Source organism: Pezoporus flaviventris, unplaced genomic scaffold (assembly GCF_033815535.1).
Source record: "Pezoporus flaviventris isolate CSIRO_AGI_PZ_B2104156 unplaced genomic scaffold, CSIRO_AGI_Pfla_v1 ptg000013l, whole genome shotgun sequence".
Classification (NCBI taxonomy): domain Eukaryota; kingdom Metazoa; phylum Chordata; class Aves; order Psittaciformes; family Psittacidae; genus Pezoporus; species Pezoporus flaviventris.
Genome location: NW_026892561.1, coordinates 26,974,543 through 26,993,777, shown reverse-complemented (window position 1 = coordinate 26,993,777; position 19,235 = coordinate 26,974,543). Strand labels below are relative to the sequence as shown.

General features: G+C 39.6%; 1 protein-coding gene across 2 annotated transcripts in view; it reads left to right on the top strand.

Annotated features, from left to right (window-relative positions):
- The window catches only part of USP13 (ubiquitin specific peptidase 13), a 58,218-nt gene that overhangs the window by 9,357 nt on the left and 29,626 nt on the right, over positions 1 to 19,235 (top strand). For both annotated transcript variants that reach the window (XM_061452454.1, XM_061452455.1), the window contains exons 2-6: positions 2,658 to 2,783; positions 7,192 to 7,252; positions 15,338 to 15,459; positions 15,873 to 16,015; positions 16,214 to 16,398. In XM_061452454.1, the coding sequence (XP_061308438.1) occupies positions 2,658 to 2,783; positions 7,192 to 7,252; positions 15,338 to 15,459; positions 15,873 to 16,015; positions 16,214 to 16,398 (637 nt within the window). The remainder of the gene's footprint in view (positions 1 to 2,657; positions 2,784 to 7,191; positions 7,253 to 15,337; positions 15,460 to 15,872; positions 16,016 to 16,213; positions 16,399 to 19,235) is intronic.

Sequence of the window (19,235 nt, the reverse complement as noted above, 5' to 3'; positions counted from 1 at the left end):
AGACTGGAAGTGTCAGATTGTTGTCATAGGCAGCTTATCAGAGCGGTTCAGTGGTCTCTTGGATTCCCTCCAGAAAAAGAGAAAATGGTCTCCAAGAAAACAAATTTGTAAACAAAGTTCCTGAGACCCTAGAGTAACAACACTATATATTTTTATTTAGGCTGGGTGCCTATAGTCCTCTCTTGTAGAGGACACATGCATGACTTTCTCACGGAAGATAATACAGGATGAAAGAGTAGACAGCATAGGTATAAAATGGGCCTTAAATAGATAAATCTGTGAAAGAGTAGTGTAAATTAAAATTAATTAAATTAATATAATTACAGTTTTAAATGCAACTGTATTTTAATACTATTTTGAGTTTTAACTACTTTATTACTTTTGAGCACAATCTTAACTGTCCGCCGTGTTCTCAAAGCTGTGAACATGTCAGATTTAAGGAGCTGTATGGTTATTTTATTTTATTTTTAATACAATCTCAGGTAGGTGTTATGTGGATTAGAAATTAGATGACTAAATAGTTTACTGTTTACTCTGCAGAGATAATCATTGTGGTATCTAGATGCTGAAAAAATGACTTCCTGGTATATATTAAGTGTGAATGGCAGATAGTTTAAATCCTTATGCTTCAGATTGATTGGAATGCTCAGAGCAATTTTTTGTCCTTTAGTTAAAGCAACAGCTGTATACATCATTACATGTTTATCTTTTGCTAAACCTGAGTTGCTGAAGCTTGTAAGTGTTGCTCCACATGAAGAAAAGCGGAAGAGACTTTTTCTAAAGTCTTGGGGTAAATCATCCTTCTCTGGTCTCTCTTTATGGTGTGTTTCTCAGCTCCATGGTTGTGTTGCGCACTGCGGAAGTACCGATATGAGTTGGTGTCTGAGGCAGTTCTTCAATTCTTGCGTTGTATTGATTCAAACAAACATGCTTGAAGGTGTAGCATAGAGGTATGCATGACAGTTGTAGGTTAACTGGAACTTTTCGTTCCTTCAAGACCTTAGAAATACTCAGTGCCAGTCTTTGAAAGAGACTGGGAAGAAATAACTGTGTTTAGAGTGGAACATTCAAGCCTGGTTTTCTTTCATAGTGAGAGGAGAGAGACTTACAAGGGTCTTATCTGGTCTGTGCCAGGTATCAAATGAGCAACAACTGTTCAACACTATTAGCCCTTCAGCTTCTTTTTTCTGGAAGAGAATAAGGTATATTAATCTAGTGCAAATAGGTGAATACTGGAGATCAGCTACGATTTCTGTCAGACTTGCGCTCTGCTGCTTGTTTGAGTGCACTGAACTGGAAAGAGCCTAACTGGTACAGTGGCTGTCTGGTGCAGCATGATGGACAACTTTGTGTTCGCTCTGAGAGAGGGGCCTGCTAGGGCTTGGAGGTGGAGTACAGGTTCTTGCCTGGCAGAGCACTGAAGAGAGGCAAGCTGGGCAGGAGAGAGTTTCATTTTATTGCACTGAATATATTTCAGGTGTGGCACTATCAGGTGGTATCCTGTCAAAGCAATTGTTGATGTAACAATTCTCAATACATGATTATGTGCATGTATGTGCCTAAGGTGACTTTTTTTTTTAATTTTCTGGATGTAAGGATTTTTATTTATTTATTTACTTAATTTCTTTTCAAGTTGCCTATGGTTTGGCTCATGTTCTTTGAGGAATATAGTGTGAGCTTTTCTGTGCCTGTGTTTGTGCTCCAATAGCACAAACACCTTCACAATAGAAGGAAGGTCACAGTGCTTCTGAAAGGCTCAATCTTTGTTATGCACCATCTACTCAAAACAATACATGTTGGAGAGGGCTTAAAAAATTGATCCAACACCAAGGAACCAGATGACTGAAAGTCCTTCTGGGAGTCTGAATATATAAGAGAGATCTAGGAGTAGTGTTAAAATGGACCAAGACCCCAGTAACAGTCAGCATCAACACCCAGCTTTTGGGAGAGCAGAAAGTGACAAGACTCCTGCCAGGTTATGTCAGCATTTGTGATCAGTACCAGGAATATATATCTTTGTATTTCCTTTCAGTACCCTTGTCTCCAAGCACTCTAATTGTATGAATAGAGAGAATCCCTGATAGGCACTGAAGAATTTTCACAAAACACTTGAGGATTTTCTTGTTAGCCAGTTTTGAGCTGTAAGATCACTTGAGATCTGTTTTTCTCAGACAAGATTCTGATCAACAGTAGAAGTTGTGGCTGAATCCCTGGACTATGAGCTCTGCCACGCTTCTGATTTGGAATGTTGTTCTTGCAATCAAACATCCAAAAGAGTTCCATTTTAAACGGCTGTGCTTGATTATTTCTGGGCTTTACAAATTTCTGCACCTATAAATCTCTGGGGATCAGGCACTTAAATGGAATTTTTCAAGACTAACTTGTAGACCTCCAATTTGGACAGTTGCTAATCTGTAGTTTTAAAGTGATCCATTCCAGTGACTTTCTAAAGGCTATGATAGGGTGTGGAATTTTTAGAGGATGACTGATGTAAACACCATAATGAGCTATGAAAGGTGTATTTTAAGTGCTTGCCCAATAACAGAGTCTGCCATTTTTTAAAATTAATTAATTAATTTATTTATTCCTGCTTGCTAGGTGCTTTCTGTCCTGCTCTGTTCCTTCTGTGCTATAACTATTTTTGTCATTTGTTTTAGGATTCAGAAGGAGGTCTCTATGTGTGCATGAACACATTTCTGGGATTTGGAAGGGAACACATTGAGAGGCATTACCGGAAAACAGGACAGTGTGTATATTTGCATCTGAAGCGACGTGTGATAGAGGTGAGACCTGTGGCTTCCCAACTAACTACCCCAGTATTTCTTGGGTCTCATTTAAATAATGCATTGGGGACATAGACCAAATCTTGAATGACAGAGATGAGCATGTTCAGATTTGAGGCTTGGATGTCAAATTCAGGTGCTTAGATCCCAGCCAATCCCATAACTTCAGTTCTGCAGTGAATCAAAGACCCTAAAGAATCAGAACTTCAAGGCAGCCAGTTGCCTGGCTTCCGCTGATCTTTTTCACTACATGCTTCTGCCTATCCCATGCATATTTTCTGCATATTATGTGCATACTGTAGTTAACCAAATACTTTTCTGAAGCTTTGGTAGAATACTTGTTGGTTTTGTTTTTGTTTTAATATGAGGTATTATCTCAGGGTAGTGGGACTTTTCATCCTAAGATTTCTGTATAATTAAACCACAAGCCTTAATCCTGACCTGGGATCTAAAGCTTAGCTTAAATTAATGATAGATTCTAGAGCCATACGCTGCCCTCATTGAGTCTTAACACCCACACATATACGGATGTATACATACAAACTTCATGTTCACTGTTCTTCCATAATATCACTGCCTATCTACAGTAACTTGTAACATTTTCTTTATGACATCTGTTTGTGTGTGGTTGGTCTGGTATCTCTAAAGGGCTGTTAATGACTTCTGGTTGGAGCTGTATGGAAGGCACTGGGTGTGCTTACAGCTCACTCTGCCATAAGCTCTGTCCCCTTCAGCAAGATAGAGGGCCTAAAATAGCTGCTTGGAATGGGATAGAATACTTTGTTTCCCATGGGTGATGAAGGCCCTGAGATATGTAGAGTGCCCTTACCACTTATTTTATTTCCAGTAGATGGCTATTCATATTTTATCTGAATTACAGTGAGGTGGATTGCATGTCTCCAGTTTGAGGTTCTCAATGATGTTTGTTAGACTTCAGAATTGTTTTTCCTTGCAAGAGTGATAGCAATATTTTCCTTCACACTCTTAACTGAGTTTTTGGAGGGCCTCATCTAGTTCTAGCAACAGTTCTTACAAGTGAATTTAACACTCCTGAAAGATGATATCTAGGACTAGAGACAGGTGGGCAGAAATCCTGTCACCTTTCCTTGTATGTAACTTTTTTCCCAGCATATGACCAGGGATTTTTCAATATTAAGCTAAACTGGGATTAAAATAAGGCCTCAGAAATTCCTTTCCTGGGTAAAGATTAGGCTGCAGAACTCCAAAAGGGAACCAATATATCAACTGCTGCTTGATGCTCTTCAGCTGATCTAGTTTGGTGGTTCCTGTTTTTTTCCCCTGTGAATCATAATGTAGCAGAGGGGCCTGGTATCTGTGTTTGAAGGTGGTGACACACTGGTGCACTGGAGCCTGTGGTAGGAAAGAGTGTTTGACTCTACAGTACAGGTGAAGATTGTGTCATCTGACATAGCTCATAGATAAGATTCCTCATAGATTAGCTGTGGATTTTGTTTACAATGAGTGTTTGCTTCTTATGTGCCATCCATGTTTTCCTTTAGGCAATATGAAACATCAGGCCTTCACTGGTACAATTCTATGAAGCGTCTGGCACATGCTACATTGTGGGTTTTGGTTTTCTTGGGTGTGGTTTTTTTAAGCCAATCTTTTGATGATGTGGGATACAGTAAAGCCAAAACATTGAATATGCTATCTTAGGACTCTTAGTGAGGCTGCTATTCTTGCCTGTGCTTTCCTTGGCATCCTGCTTGCAGAATGCACTGCGTTGCTGCAGAAATTCCTGTTTGCTTCCAGAGGTGTTTGGAATAAGTATGAGTTGTGTATCTTGTCACAAATCAGTTAGAAAATAATGGTCAGATCTTCAGCCTATTGGCTTAAGTGGATCTGCAATATCTGCCAGTAGCAGATCAGCACCAGCCGCATCTGCTGAATCATCAGAAATGTGCACAAGTGCAAGTTACAAAGCACCCTCTGGTAAAATTCTTAGATAAGTTTTTATATATATTTTTTTTTCTTTTCACAGAGGTTCACTCTTCAGAATTTTTAAATCAGCCACTTTGCTGTAGTATATGATGTGTATACAACTGCCTGGGTAGTATTCAGCCCCAGGAGGACCTTTAGCTTGATGATATAGTAATACCTCAGCCCTATTGAAAACACCGAGTAGAGAAGCATGAAATTTCCTGCAGTAATGGATTATTATATTATTCAGTGATTGTGCTGTTAAAAAATGTGGCAATGGTGCAGTTAAAGAGAATAGGCTACACTCTCATCTTGTATGAGAAACATCACTAATGGAATTTAATCCCACTGCTGATGGATTGTGTGGACTCCCATTTGCTGTGTATGTCACTTCTGTTAGAAGCCAAAATAGTTTTGTAAATGGGGAATGTTTTCAGTGATTCCTGACAGGTGGAGAAACAAGGTAAAAACCCCTGTCAGTTTCTGTTTTTTTCAGGACTGCTGAGCATCCGCAATTCCAGTTCAAATGTATTCAGCAGTTTGGAAAATCGGGCTGACATATTTAATGTCAGGCTGGCAGATAAACACTCCATGCAAATTATTCCTCTTTGAAATCTCTAGTCTTAATGACTTTCACAATATCCCACTTGGTGGCATAAGAATTCAATTGGAGCTTCCTAGTATTGGTAACTTTTTTTTTTTTTTTTAGTTCTGAAGCTATAATCTTTGGAGTATGGTATTTATTTATTCATTATTTATTTATATTTTTTATAAGTAATTTATTCATACTCAAATATGCATTCATAGTATATTTGTAATTGGATTATTATGGAATCTTAGAATGGTTTGGGTTGGAAAGGACTTTAAGATCATCTAGTTCCAAGTGACAGGGACGCATCACATTAGATCACATTGCCCAAGGCTCTGTCCAGCCTGGCCTGGAACGCTGCCAGGGATGGAGCATTGACCACTTCTTTGGGCAGCCTGTTCCAGTGCCTCACCACCTTCACAGTAAAGAACTTTTTCCTTATATCTAACCTGAACTTCTCTTATTGAAGTTTAACATGTCGTATCTTGCTGCTGCTTTCTAAAAATAGATTTGGATTATTGGCAACTTCCTTTCCACTGCTTAAATTCCAGTAGTATTAAGGGGAAAAAGAAAAAAGTTCTGTTCATTATTTTCACTTCATTGAGGACTTTTTTTTTTTCCTAAATGGTGGAGTTGTGACTCTAACTCCACTGTGCTAGGAGTTGTATATATGCATAATAGGTTCCATTCCTAAGTGCAGCCAATGAGTGTTAGTTGACATCTGCTCTTTCTAAGAATGGAAAACTTTCCTATGATGTATAAGACTTCACTGATGATTTCAGCAGTAGCTTTGGTCAAAGCTTTATTTACATGGTGAAGGGAACCACCCAAAATATGTGACCCTTTCACTTATGAAGGAGCAGAGGTACACATGAACTTTCCCTAGGCTGACAGGTTCTTGGCTAGTTTCTCTCCACCTGTTGTATCCCAATATTACTATTAAAAAAGGAAAAAAGTTACTCAGCAACCTCACCATTTACACTAACATTATATACTACGTAATACATCATGTTAGCATTATAGCCACAGAGGCTTATTTATCTTGATTTGATTTAATGATGGCTGTTCATAAACAGCTTAAGAAGCAAGTGCATTGACTTTCACATTTCCTTGGCTTCTAGTGTTTTCCCTATTATGAGGTGTTTTGAACTGGGGAAATAGTTTTTGAAATGGAATGTCACTTGGAAGTTTACTATTCTCAGCTGTGGAACTTACTTAAATTATAAAATAAAAATAAATAAAAATCCTTCTAAAACAATTGCTTGGGTGTGGTCAGGTTTTCCTCCATACTTTCTAATATTAAGAAAGCATGGTGGTAACTTTGATCTTAATGGAAGCAGGCATGGATCCTATTGGAAAGGGCATTTTTTCTGGATAGAAGAAAATTAGCTGAACTAATAGATCACAGTAAAGTGTTCATACTGGAATTGGTTATGAAGGATTGAATCTTTTATGTGCATAATAGCCTTTTCTTCCCCTCTCTAATTCAGCTTTAGTATTAAGAAATACTATAAGGGATCAAGTGGTGATAGGTCTGAGTGATGGTAGGTGCTTCTGTTTGTGGACAGAACAGCAGTCACCCATGATGACCATGAGTCATGCTCTGTTTAATTATGAACAGAGTGAAGTATGAAAGATTCAGATGGTGGCTTTCTCACTCCGTGAGGGTAGTAAGCAATGATGAGTTGAGTCTTCTTGTCAGAGGTGAATGAAGAGGATTTACATGCTTGCTCAGCAAGGACTGCGATTTAATAGTAGGACGATGAACAGATAGAGGTGTGTTGGAAGTGGTGATGGTATGGGATTATTGCTGGTTTACTCTTGTCTCAATTGATAGATTTTTTTTTTTTTTCAAACTGTTTCTTTCTCTCTTTCCAGAAGGTACCAGGGGCATCTGGTGGAGCTTTACCAAAGAGGAGGAATGCTAAGCTATTTTTAGGTATTGTTAACAGCTGTTTTCACACAGTCCTTTTCTGACCCTGTCTGCATGTAAACTTGTGTTTTGTCCACCATATTGTCTGGCTTTGGAGCTCTTTGTGGCTTTTCTTTTTGGTTGGTTGTTATTTTGGGGGGGGGGGGAAGGGGGGTTGGGGAAGAGGATTGGGTTGATTGTTTGGATGATTTTTGTTTGGTTTTGATTGTATTGGGTTGTTGTGGTTTTTCGTTTGAAAAAGTAGGCCCTCAATTATTCTCACAACAGCTTTTTTTTTTTTTTTTTTACAGTTAGCGGCTCTTATGGCTAAAGCGAAACAATAGCATGACCTCCCTTTGGAATTACTTTGATCTGTGGAATGTGTCTTTAAGAGGACTTTGCAGATTGTGTTCCATTAAATTGTTGCTGTTAATGTTTGGAGTAAGATTTCAAAGGAGGGCTTAGAGAAATGAAAAATAAAATCTAAAGATGAGTCATAAAGAAATGAAAATTCTTTTGTAGGAGTTAAGTCAGTTAAGGAGTTAATTTGCAGATGCTGTTCTAAATGCCATTTACTGGATGCTTGTAAAATAATAGGTTCAGCAACAAAGCTGGTTGTGGTGCAGCAAAGGTTGTACAGTGTTAGCAATGTGAGTGTAAATAAGTACAAAAGCATGGTCTAATTTTATTCTTGCTGATCTACTGCCTGCATTTTGAGGCTCCTGTCATTATGGTATTCTGGCACACAGCATATGTAGCATATTTCCTCTGCTGTGCCATGTTGGAGTCTTCAAATTCCATCCTTGCACGTGAGCATTTTGTTCCCACTGAATAAATCTGGTGCAGCAGTTCCAAGTGTCCCAGGAGACTTATGAAGGTGGTGTAGTTCCACTGGGGTGGATTTAACACATGAACTATCACCATTTAATCCAACATTCTGGCATCTAATGTACTTTTGAAAATGTACCTCATCTGGTCTCTTCTGCAGTCTTCTTTGCAGCCCCTGCTGGCTGGGAGTAAAATGGTATCAATTCTGATCTTTCCTGTGCATCCAAATGCATTATATTCACTTCTTTGGCTCAGCAGATTTTATTATTTTTTGGTCATACTTAAAGAAAACAACAAATAATTATTCCTGTCCTTGTTCATAGCTGAGGAAATCAAAGCACAGAGAGGCCAGCTGATTGCATGTGACAGCAGTAGAGATGGTTAGCCAAATTTGGCATTTTATCTCTTAATCCAGCATCTTCCTCATTGGTTCATTGCTGCTGGACTTCTAATGTTACCAGGCCATTTTAGTTCTGACTTTCTCATTGTGGTGAACTTAAGGCACTTATGGTAGAGGTTTGCATAAAGCTGGCTGTTATCGGCCTGCAATTAAGGGCTTACCCTGTCAAACAGGAATAGATAATTATCGATGGATAGCTCTAACATCATGGTGTTTCTAGGTGTCTTTGAAGAATTCTCTGAAGACCCAGTTTGTGTACAAACCGGTCCAGTTTGGGCATTTGTTACATTGCTTCTTATAATCATCTCTGATGTAAAGCTATTAAAGATACTAAACCTTTCTCAATCTCCACAGTATTAGGACAACATCTTTTGGATACTTACTGGTAACTTTCTAGCACTGCTGGTATCCAGTAAATGCAATGGAAACACAGACTGGTTGGGTCAGTCAGCTGGAAGGTTAAAAGATCTGTGACAAAGTGTGTGTGCATAATAACAAAATTGGGTTTTGAGATTACTCTGTTTTGTTTATCTTCTGGAGAAGGTTGGACGGTGTTGTCTGTGAGTATTCTATGTAATCAGGAAGACGAATAAAACATTGTGCATTGAAATGGATGAGCTGCCTTTAGGTTATTTAGGTGTTCCTAGGCAGTGTAGATATGGTTACTTCAGCTCAGATGTGCAAGCTTCAGGGCATTTGGGGTGGTATTTAGGGCAGACTGTGTCATGATGCATGGAATAGTATCCTTACTGCATTGTTAGCTAGGCTAGCAAGATTGAAGATACGTTGTGCTTGTCAATATTTGTGGCTTTCCCACAAAGAGGTTTTAGATCCAGTCTGTAAAATTAATTGATTGGACAAGATGGTAGCTCCCCATGACTTCACAAGGTTCTCAGATAAGAATCAGCTGCATCGTTGTTTTTGGTATGCACAGTCTTGTTTAAATCAGCCGCAGTGTGGTAAATGTGATAGCAGGTATAGGGGGAAAACAAACAAAAAAAAGGACATGATGGGACAAGAAAAGTACCATCACTAAATTTGATTTTCATATTTGCACGTCTGGAAGGAAACAAATGGATGAGAACTGAGAGAAAGTTGTATAAATATGCTGTAACAGATAAGAACCATTATGGATTTTCCAAAGTGAAGCAATGGTTCTGGGCCTAAGAATATTCTGTGACTGCGTGTAGTAGGCTCCCTACGTATTCGGTGATTATGTGAATAAGAGCAATTTGGTTAACAGGATGTACTGTGATCTTCCTTATGAGACCCTGGTCAAAAGGAGTAGTAGAATAAGGGGGAAGATCCTTGTGTTAAAAAGATTGGAGGCCCAGTTCTTACAGCAGAGTTATCAGCGGAGTCCTTTATAATGTTCTGATGAATTAATGCGATCATAAGTGGCTTGAGAAGATACTGGAAAATGAGGAAATAGAGTTTGGTGGTTGATTTAAAATCTTAAAGTGATTCTTAAATGTGCTAATAACTAAACTATAGATGAAGTAAATGTTGGAAAATGCAAGGAAGACGAGAAGTGCTTTAACTATGTGTACATAGTGATGTCTAAATTAGCTATAGCTGTTCAGAAAGGTAGTTCTGAGAGAGATGGTGTGAGTGGTTCTCTGAAAATGTCAGCTCAGTTGTCAGCAGCAGGGAGAGTTAAGTGAAACATCAGGAGTAGAGCAGCATTTTATATTTTGTTCTCTATTATTTTGCTTTATAAATAAGTGAACCTCTCTTTTCGAATAGAGAAACCACAGCTGCATGCAGTATCTCCCCTGTCTCTCGAAACCAACCAGGCAAGCACACTCCTCACTGCCCCAGCAAACAAAACTCCCTAGATAGTTATCTGGAAGGGAGGAGGTATATCTTGCAGGAGGAATCACTGCAGTTTTGCCCTGTTCTGGTATCCTCTTCTAGGCGCCTGTTGGTCCCTGCCAAAGTCTGGACTCTAGGTTAAACAGAGCTGACAGAGGGGCTGTCGTAAAACTTGTCCATAGACATCCTCTTCCAGATCAGTTACCACAGCAGGATCTGCCAGTGCAGCAAGTTGCGTGCGCTCTGTTCAGAGCAAAGTCAGAGCTAACTCAGACCGTCAATTAAAAGTGTTTTGAAGTTCTCAAATGAACAGCTCTGTCAGCAGATCTGTGAGGATGGTAATTGCTTGTGAGTCTCAGTGAGGAGCTGTATCCATGACACACAGCTGGTCTCAGAGGCGGCCTTGGAAAGGAAGACCAAACTTCCACTTAAGAGTTTCTGGGGAACATATAAACTTGTTGGGCTTTTCCTGGGTGGCATCTGCCTGCCTGTGGCAGTGAATGTAGTTATGACTACTGTTTCTAACTGTAAAGACCATTCATAAGAGTGGCCATGCTGCATTTCAGCACAGCTTCACTTAACTTTCCTAGATCTCATAGCACGGAGTAGCAGAACCCAATTTTCAGTATGGATGCTTTTGTTTGGTAAGCTTTTGAAGAGGACTTTTTACTACCAGTGGTTTAAGTTTGTATTTATTCAAGTAAGTACTGAAATAGTATGCATCTATGAGTGGAAAGCTTGATTTAGGAGGATTTGAGGGTGTTCCAGCAATATTTTTAAATTTTAGAGCAGTAAAGTTGTGTGAACTCACCAGCAGTAGCAGTGGAACTGATTAGACCATAGCAAGCAATTTTAATGTTATTTTACAGATAGCGAATTATCTAAATGATCTTAGTGCAAAGTTTTGCTTTTCCTTTTGCCACAAAGGAGACTGGAGACTGTCATTACTAAAGAGGGTTTTTTTGTTTGTTTTTTTCTGTTCTTTTTTTTTTTTAATAGTTCATCTGGTGAGGTCAGTGTTTCAGATATGCCTGAAGACAAATGAATTGAATAGCCTTTATTTTGCAAAGTGCTGTTGCTGCAATACATTATTATTTAGAGGCTTCAGGAAGAAATATTTTGATTTAAAGACTCAGTCCTCCACTTCCAAGTCAATACAAATTTGTCTGTTGCTTTTCAGTGAGAGAGCAGGGTCAAGCCCAGATTCCTAAGATGTCTTTCTAGGGTTTCAAAATTAGTTGTAGGCTTACTAGTTAACATTCTCATTCAATTTTTGTGTTTGTGTTCCCATTCCTATGACACAGATACATCCATATGCACAGGAAATACTGTTTAGGGGTCCTGGCTGGAGTCTCCTTATACCACTATTATTAGTGCAGTCTGTTGGTAACCTGTCTAAATTTGATCTGAGCACCTCCACTCCTTCCCCTCCAGTGGGTTGGTTTACAGTACTGTCTTCCACTTCCAGCTGCTGTTTTCAGTCAGCTCAGCAGCAGTGAATTTCTCACCGTCACTAAAGTTATGCCTATGAGCTGCAGTAAATTTATTCTACTGACTACTTGCCCAAAATAATGTCAGTCGAGCTTCTGTTTGTTATTTTGCTTTGCCTGTCATCCTGGCCTCCCAACACCACACTTATGACCTATCGACACTGTTTTAGTGACCACAGAGTTTAACTGGGGCCCTGAGGAGACACCATAAAGCTGTTACTCCACGATGTCATATGGGCATTCCCCATCAAGTTGTCGGCTCTTTAAAAATATTAGGATGGTTGGTTGTCTTGTGCGTCAGTCTTGGAACTGAGTAAAGCCTTTCTTTTTCCTCAGAAGTTCTTCCTGTCTGAAGTATAGTGCTTGAAGGTTCATATTTTTCAGTGCCTTTAGTACTACAGTAATTTTTAGTCAAATAATGCTGCATTTGGAAGTCAGTTTCCCCCAGCTCCTCTTTCATGCAGTTACTCTTATTCCTCTCTGAAAGTCTGCTCTAGTATTAAAATCTAAGTTCAAAGCTGCCTACAGACTGCACATTGTGCCTGCTGGCTACAGGGTCAACCTCTGCCCTCATTTAGTGTGGCTCTGTTGCCTTCTAAAGTAATAATTGTCTGTTTCTATTATATCTATGCTCATACTTTCTTAGCTGTGTTGGCTCTTGCACAGGCATGGAAAATATAATGCAGGTAGAACTTCTTACTGAACTTCGCAACTATGGCTCTCAGCGCATACAAGCCAAGGTGTGAAAGGATGAGTAGTCATTTGAGGGTTTTCTGCTGGACATCATTAAGGGGCCCGTCTGACAGTCAACAGAAGGGATAAGTTTATATGGTCATCTGCTGCAGCAAGGGATTTCAGTCATTGACCTTAGAAGGCTTTTCCACTCTTATGTACTGGATCTGAATCCTGAGAAACTGTCTTCAGAGTCATAATTGCCAGAAAGTACTGACAGTACTTAATTCCTGTTCAGAGGGAGTAGGAGTGTGGAGTAGAAGTCTACCAGCTTTACATGGTCACCTTCAAAAGTGATTTGAATCGCCAGTTAAATCCTCTTTTTTTTTTTTTCCTGTTATGAAGTTGCACATATCTTTCTTTAAAATAGGAAGTATGATGCTGCCATATCAGTGTGTTGGATATCCAGAATGCCATGCTGACAGGACATGGTTTTCTGCTTTTCTGGTAATGTGAACTGTATGAGACCCACGAAGGTAAAAAGGATCTTTCATTCCCTACCCACTGGACACAAAAGGCTGATGCTTCTAAGTGTGTGATGTCCGGTGGCAGTGGATCACTGCTAATAGGGTTTTCCGTCTTTTATCCCTGGATCACTAGTTCAAATGCAGGTCAGGTCAGCAGCAGTAAAGTTAGTACTGGCTGGCTGTTGTCTGGCTTGTGAGATGAGCTGGAGTGGGTCTGAATTTTGAATCCAGGTAACTGTATCATTGCTGTTTCTATACAGCGGATTTTAAATACCATAAGCTTAATGTCAGTGTCGCAAGGAAATGAAAATACCAGCCCATCTCACACATGTCTACAGATAATAGCAGTTGACGTGAGTTGTCCTTAGGTTCCCTCTGGTGGCTGAGCGAGGTGTATGACTGCAGGCCCTGGAAGAGGCGTTTGCTGTCCTTAAAGCTGGCTGAAGATACACGCAGTTTTCATAGTTTCTGAGGAACCTCTGTCATATATAGGAGATGATCAGTGCTTCTGGTTTTGCTATCTTGGTCACCATCAAATTTCAGGGCACTAAATCTCTTATCCTTTGCTTGTGTCAGCTTGGAGATACTAAGTTTCTTTGCTTCAGAGAGTGAAAAATCTTAATGTTACAGACCATGTCTGTTGAGATTCACTCCTTTATTAAAACACAGGATTGTAATACAAGATGGGAAAGAAGCCCAGAGTGAAGTGAGGTCATTGGTTATCTCTTATGCTGTAGTAATGGAAGGGATCCTTCTGAAAATAATGTGATTTGGGGAATTAGTAACAAATTAATATTTTCTTTATAAATGTCATTCAGTATAAGAAGAAGTCCTTGCTTTTGGGTCTATATTCAGCTGATAAGAAGGGGCATTTGTTTGTTACTGCTAAGAAAGAGGTCATGCTGCTGGAAGTCTCTGACAGTGGGGGTTGCCACCCCTCAGGACTGGCTGGTGAGCAGGTGAGCCAAGAATTGAATGGAAACTGGATTATGCTGTTCTCAAGAAGTGATCTTTCCAGGTCAAGTTAAAATATCTTTTGATACTTGTTTTATCACTTAGGATTTCAGGCTGTTACTGCTCACTGGATAAACAGAGTTTAGTTTTCTGAATCTGGCTTCTGCCATTCTCACCTCTCTGCCAAATATACATTTGAGATTTCAGTCATTCCCTGGGTGCAGTGGTTGCTGCCAATGCTCGTTTAGTATTGAGTGAGCCATTAAGCATATGCATGTACTTAGAGTGAAAATAAGAGCCAGCTTTAGCTACTGCTAATGTATCTTCTTTCTTGGTTGAACCTTATTCTGTCAGTGACTGTCTGGTACATTGGAATATAGTCGATCCAGCATCTCAGATGGGAGAAGAATGCAGAACATTCCATCCTTGCCTAGGCTACTCTTGCAATTGAATCTTGTGAAATGTCAGACAGCTTGCACATGTTTGGTCTTAACTTTTTCAGTTGTCCTGGAAAGAGCTGAGCAAGATTTGAACTGTCTTGTCACTATGGGATAATTATGTTTTTGATGAAGCTAGAGATAAAAATACTAGTGATTTAGCTACTTATATACCCTCCTGGCTTATCTCTGGGTCCGCTTATTTCTGGATGAGTGTTTTAGCTGAAGGCACATTTTTAAGCAAAAAAGTCATCCTTACACTGGAATAAGAGGATACACAAACACTATGGAAGACTTTATCTTCAAAGGAAAGCTTTATTAGTAAGTGTTTTCTAAACACTTAGCTAGTTACAGAGTGGAGTTTGCAATAGAGGGATAATGCTGTTATAACTGTACTTGATATAGCTGTTTGGGAGTATGAACGAGATGCGTGAATACTTCCAGCCTTGGACATCTTCATGAGCAGAAAGGCCAGAAGCTCATGATGGATGAGAATCATAGCACGTTTCAGCCAGTCCTGTCTGGAAAATATGGGGGGGTGAAACAGAGGTGCATTATTCCTGCTCTGCAATTTGGACATGGGTAGTGTGACCTGGTCTCTATATTGTATAGCATTTCAAGATCCTGGGTGAAAGACATGAACAGTGTTACATCCTGTTTTTGTCCAAAATGAGCAGTATTTTATTAGCTGCTTCCCAGAATGTGATGTCTGCAACAAAGCACTGCTTGGAGAGAGGCCAAATCAGCTTTGACTGGGGATGAGATTAAGATGGAAATCTTTGCCCTCAGAGCATTCTCTTGTAGGATGGTTAGATTTCAGTTTAGATCAGGATTTCACAAACATTTATAGCCAGAAGAAACTACTTACTTGACAGTATCAACTTGCTGGCTGATGCCAGGCGAGGAATGCTTCATAATGGTACCCATGCCACAATTTAGGAACCTTGATCTCGGGACAGTATCCTAACATTCCCCATCTTGTTTTCCAGATCTAGAGATAAACAGTGATCTGAACAGTGATGACTTTGAATATGAAGATGAAGCAAAACTCGTTTTATTTCCTGATCACTATGAAATCCCATTGCCTAATATAGAAGAGCTACCAGCACTGGTCAGTGAGTGTGTGGAAGCTGTGATAGGAATTGTCTTCTACTTCAGTTTTTATCAAGATGGTGCTTTGTTTTCTCATGTGTGGTGCTTGGTTTTACATAAAGATCTTTTTTAATCAGCTGTAATAGAAATTTTTAAAACTCTGATTTGTCTTTGTTTCTTGCATTTCATTTTTACCTCCTGTATTCCTTCGCTTATTATGATGCCAGATTGTCCCAGGGAAACTCACTTAATACATGTGTCTGTTTTTACGCTAAAATAAAACTGCAATCCAGAAGATTACATGCACATTTAAGTATATAAATAGTGTTACTGATATCCAGTTCTGTAAGTGGTTGGCAGTGGGCTGAATGCCAAGTTCTGTCTAGTCACTGAATCATGTTAGGTTTTGATTGATGTACATTTGTCTTCCAGGTGACGATAGCTTGTGATGCACTCCTCAGTGCAAAATCACCCTACAGGAAGCAGGACCCTGACTCCTGGGAAGAAGAACTACAGGCATCTAAACATGCCAAAACACTTGTACAGTTAGACAATGGTGTTAGAATTCCCCCCAGGTAAGGGTAATAAGGTTGGTTTGTTGTAGATTCTCTAATAATGTCCAGAGGAACAGAATTAAAGCCAGCAACTCAGCCAACAGTTCTGCATGACTCTGGTCTGGGTGTGTATGCTTGGTTTTATCCACCATAACTGGAAATACAGGACTAGTTCCTGACTTACTTAGTTCTGTAATTTCTTCCTGTTTTCTCTTGCAGTGGTTGGAAATGCTCAAAATGTGACCTGCGGGAGAATCTGTGGCTGAACTTGACAGATGGTTCTGTGCTTTGTGGAAAGTGGTTCTTTGATGGCAGTGGGGGGAACGGGCATGCAATGGAGCACTACAAGGAGACAGGTTATCCCCTAGCAGTGAAGTTGGGAACCATCACTCCTGATGGAGCAGGTCAGCTGCCTAGCAGGCTCTGAGATGAGCTATCTTTTGTGCATGTGTATATCTATTACAAAGTGCGTTTGTACTTCTAGTATAAATCTTTCTGAGAGTGTGATATGCAAAGGAAGCCCTGTGAGTCTGTGAATCTTGATTGGGATAGGGAGGACCAACACACACTCCGTTTGGAGAAAGCCCTTACCTTTTTTATCTGCTCTGCTCCTGTTTCATATTTAGTGTAAATAGGTTTTTTGGGTTTGTATAATAGTAGATATGTAATAGAAGAACGGTATTATTTTGAGACAGTAGAATCCAGAGTAACAGTGGTTTTCAGTTCTACATTTGCTAGGGCATATGGTTCAATCTTATGTACATAGAAACAATAACAGGGAAATTATTTTTAAGTCAGAAAAGCCTGTTATTAACAGCATGTATGTTGTTTTTTTTTATACTGGAAACTGTGCTGGTTTTCCTTACTGTTTTGGTAACATTTGGTTCAGTCTAATGAGCACCCATCTTCATGGAGCTGCTGTGATGCACATTTGCAAAATGCCTCATGATCTTGAGAGGGGGAAGAAGGCTATAGAGGTATCTTTGTCACACTTGGAGAATATGCAAACATTCTGCATTGTTGCTGTGGAGGGTTATGGTGTGTGAGGATTAAATGGAGTAAATTCTTGAAGCTGAAAAAGTCATAAACAAAGCAATCCTTTGCTGTAGCAGTATGGAGAAATAAAAATGGCAGAACACGTAGCATAATTACATTTTGGGCTTAATGCTTATGACCATGTGGGGAAAGACAGCTGTTTAGAGCAGCCCCCTTTTTAACACATCAGTTGATTTTTTTTTTTTTATTTTTTTCATCTTTTTCCCATCTTTTCCTCCTATTCAGTGTCAAGGAAAGGAGACTGTAGTCAGATTCAGCCAGTGCTGCCTAAGAAACACTTGAGCAAAATTCATTCTTTTCTCTCCCAGATGGAATATTGTTTCCTTGCGTGAGTCTGGTCTTGGATGTTTTCCGTTTGAATCTCTGAATTATTGAAGGTGTTTAGGGTTTGCTCAGTTGTAGATTTCAACTGCATCTACAAAATAAACAAAATACTCTTTAATGGGTTTTGTGTTTGGGATAACAATGGACAGGCTGTCGTCCTTCCCTCTGAAAGAGGGGTACCAGCTGTTCTCCACAGACCTTTGCTCCTCTGGATGGTGTTTACTTGGTTTCCCTATAGAAAGGATGTCCTTCCCCAAACCCTCCTTGTTTCTTTTCCAGTAATTATTCTCTCTCTGATGTGTATTGCTGTGTTAATCATAACCTCTCAATAGGGCTGGATGACAGGTGAGGTTTGGGAAAGAGGGCTCCATGACTGATTGTGATGCGGAGTCTGTCTGGTTTCTGATTCCCTGGGCTGGAGGTGAAGAGGTGATGGTAGAGGAGTAATAAGCATTTAGTCCCTCTGCTGATATAACTTACTCCATTTTCACAACAGTAAGAGGAGAAAGACGTGGTGCCAGTATTCCACTTACACTTTTCCTGTGTATGAACAGAGGGAGCAGAGGAGAGCTGCTCGTGTAGGAAATGTATCTTATATACATTATGAAAGATTTCTGGAGCATTAGCCTTTTGTAGCATTCTGACAACAAATACATCTGAGATCAGTGCAGAAATTGAACCAGACTTCTGTCTTCTGCTCTTGGACCTTGGACAGGATGCACAAGTGTCAGAAATGTTGCTTGCTTCAATAGGTTGAGTAACTACTCTGCAGACTATGCAATGTGTTGCCTCTCTCGACAATGCCATTAGATTTCATTTCAAGACATTCTGAGATTGCGTGTTTAAAACTGCCTTGAGGAATGGGATGGGGATTTGACACTGGAAGCCATATCTGACAGATACTTGAATGAGTTACTTTGTGGATGCCAGTCTTGGCAATTGTCAGATACTTCTTTGGGGATCCTGAGCAATTTTTCTCTCCAGGGACAGTGTTGCCATTGGCTGTTATCCTTTAAGTAGGAAGGAGGGATGTCTATGCAGCCAGAACTTATATGAATAATAATGATTTTTTTCTCTTTAATAGCATTGTTATCTACCTCAGATTTTTCTTTTTTGTTTGTTTTGTTTTTTTGTTTTTGGTTTTGTTTTTTCTTTCTTTTTGTCCCCCTCCCTCCCTTTTTCCTCCTTTCTCACTTTAAGGATACCAGCTTTTGTGTGTCACATTTACCAACTTGTTTACATTTCTTGTCTACATTTGTCCATGTAACAACATTACAGACCTGTGTTTGTGGGATCTCATCCTCTTTTTAGGATTTGTTGCTGTTTGATTTTGATTTTATTTCTATTTTTTTTAAAGTGAATTATATCTCTCTCACATGAATTTAAGTTGAAAAGTACTAAAGCAGAAAGTATAAAGTATATGACACAAGCTGGGCTTGAGCAAAAGATTGTGGTTTTGTGTTCCATTTTTGCTGCTCTGGGTCAGTAGTCCCAGATGGCTGCTTTCTCTTCAGTTGCCAGAGCAGAGGAAAAACAAAATCAAACCTTCCACGTCGAAAATATTCACCCAAAATCAACTGATGTGTAGTCTCACTCCATTTAAATTTGAACTTTTCATGATCTGTTGGTTGCACCGTGACCTCACCAGAAGACTATGAGAATGTTGTGATGTCTTGTATGTGGATGAACAGTTGTATCTTCTGGGTATGGTTGCTACCACACAGTGGTATTCCAGCAGATGGGCAGCTACAGCCAGAGGCATGCCACAGAGGTCATCAGGATCAGTAATAGAGAGTCTGATGGCTATTCAGCAGCTGGCAGCACAACTGAAAAGTTCAATTCCTTGTTTTGAGAGTGTTTG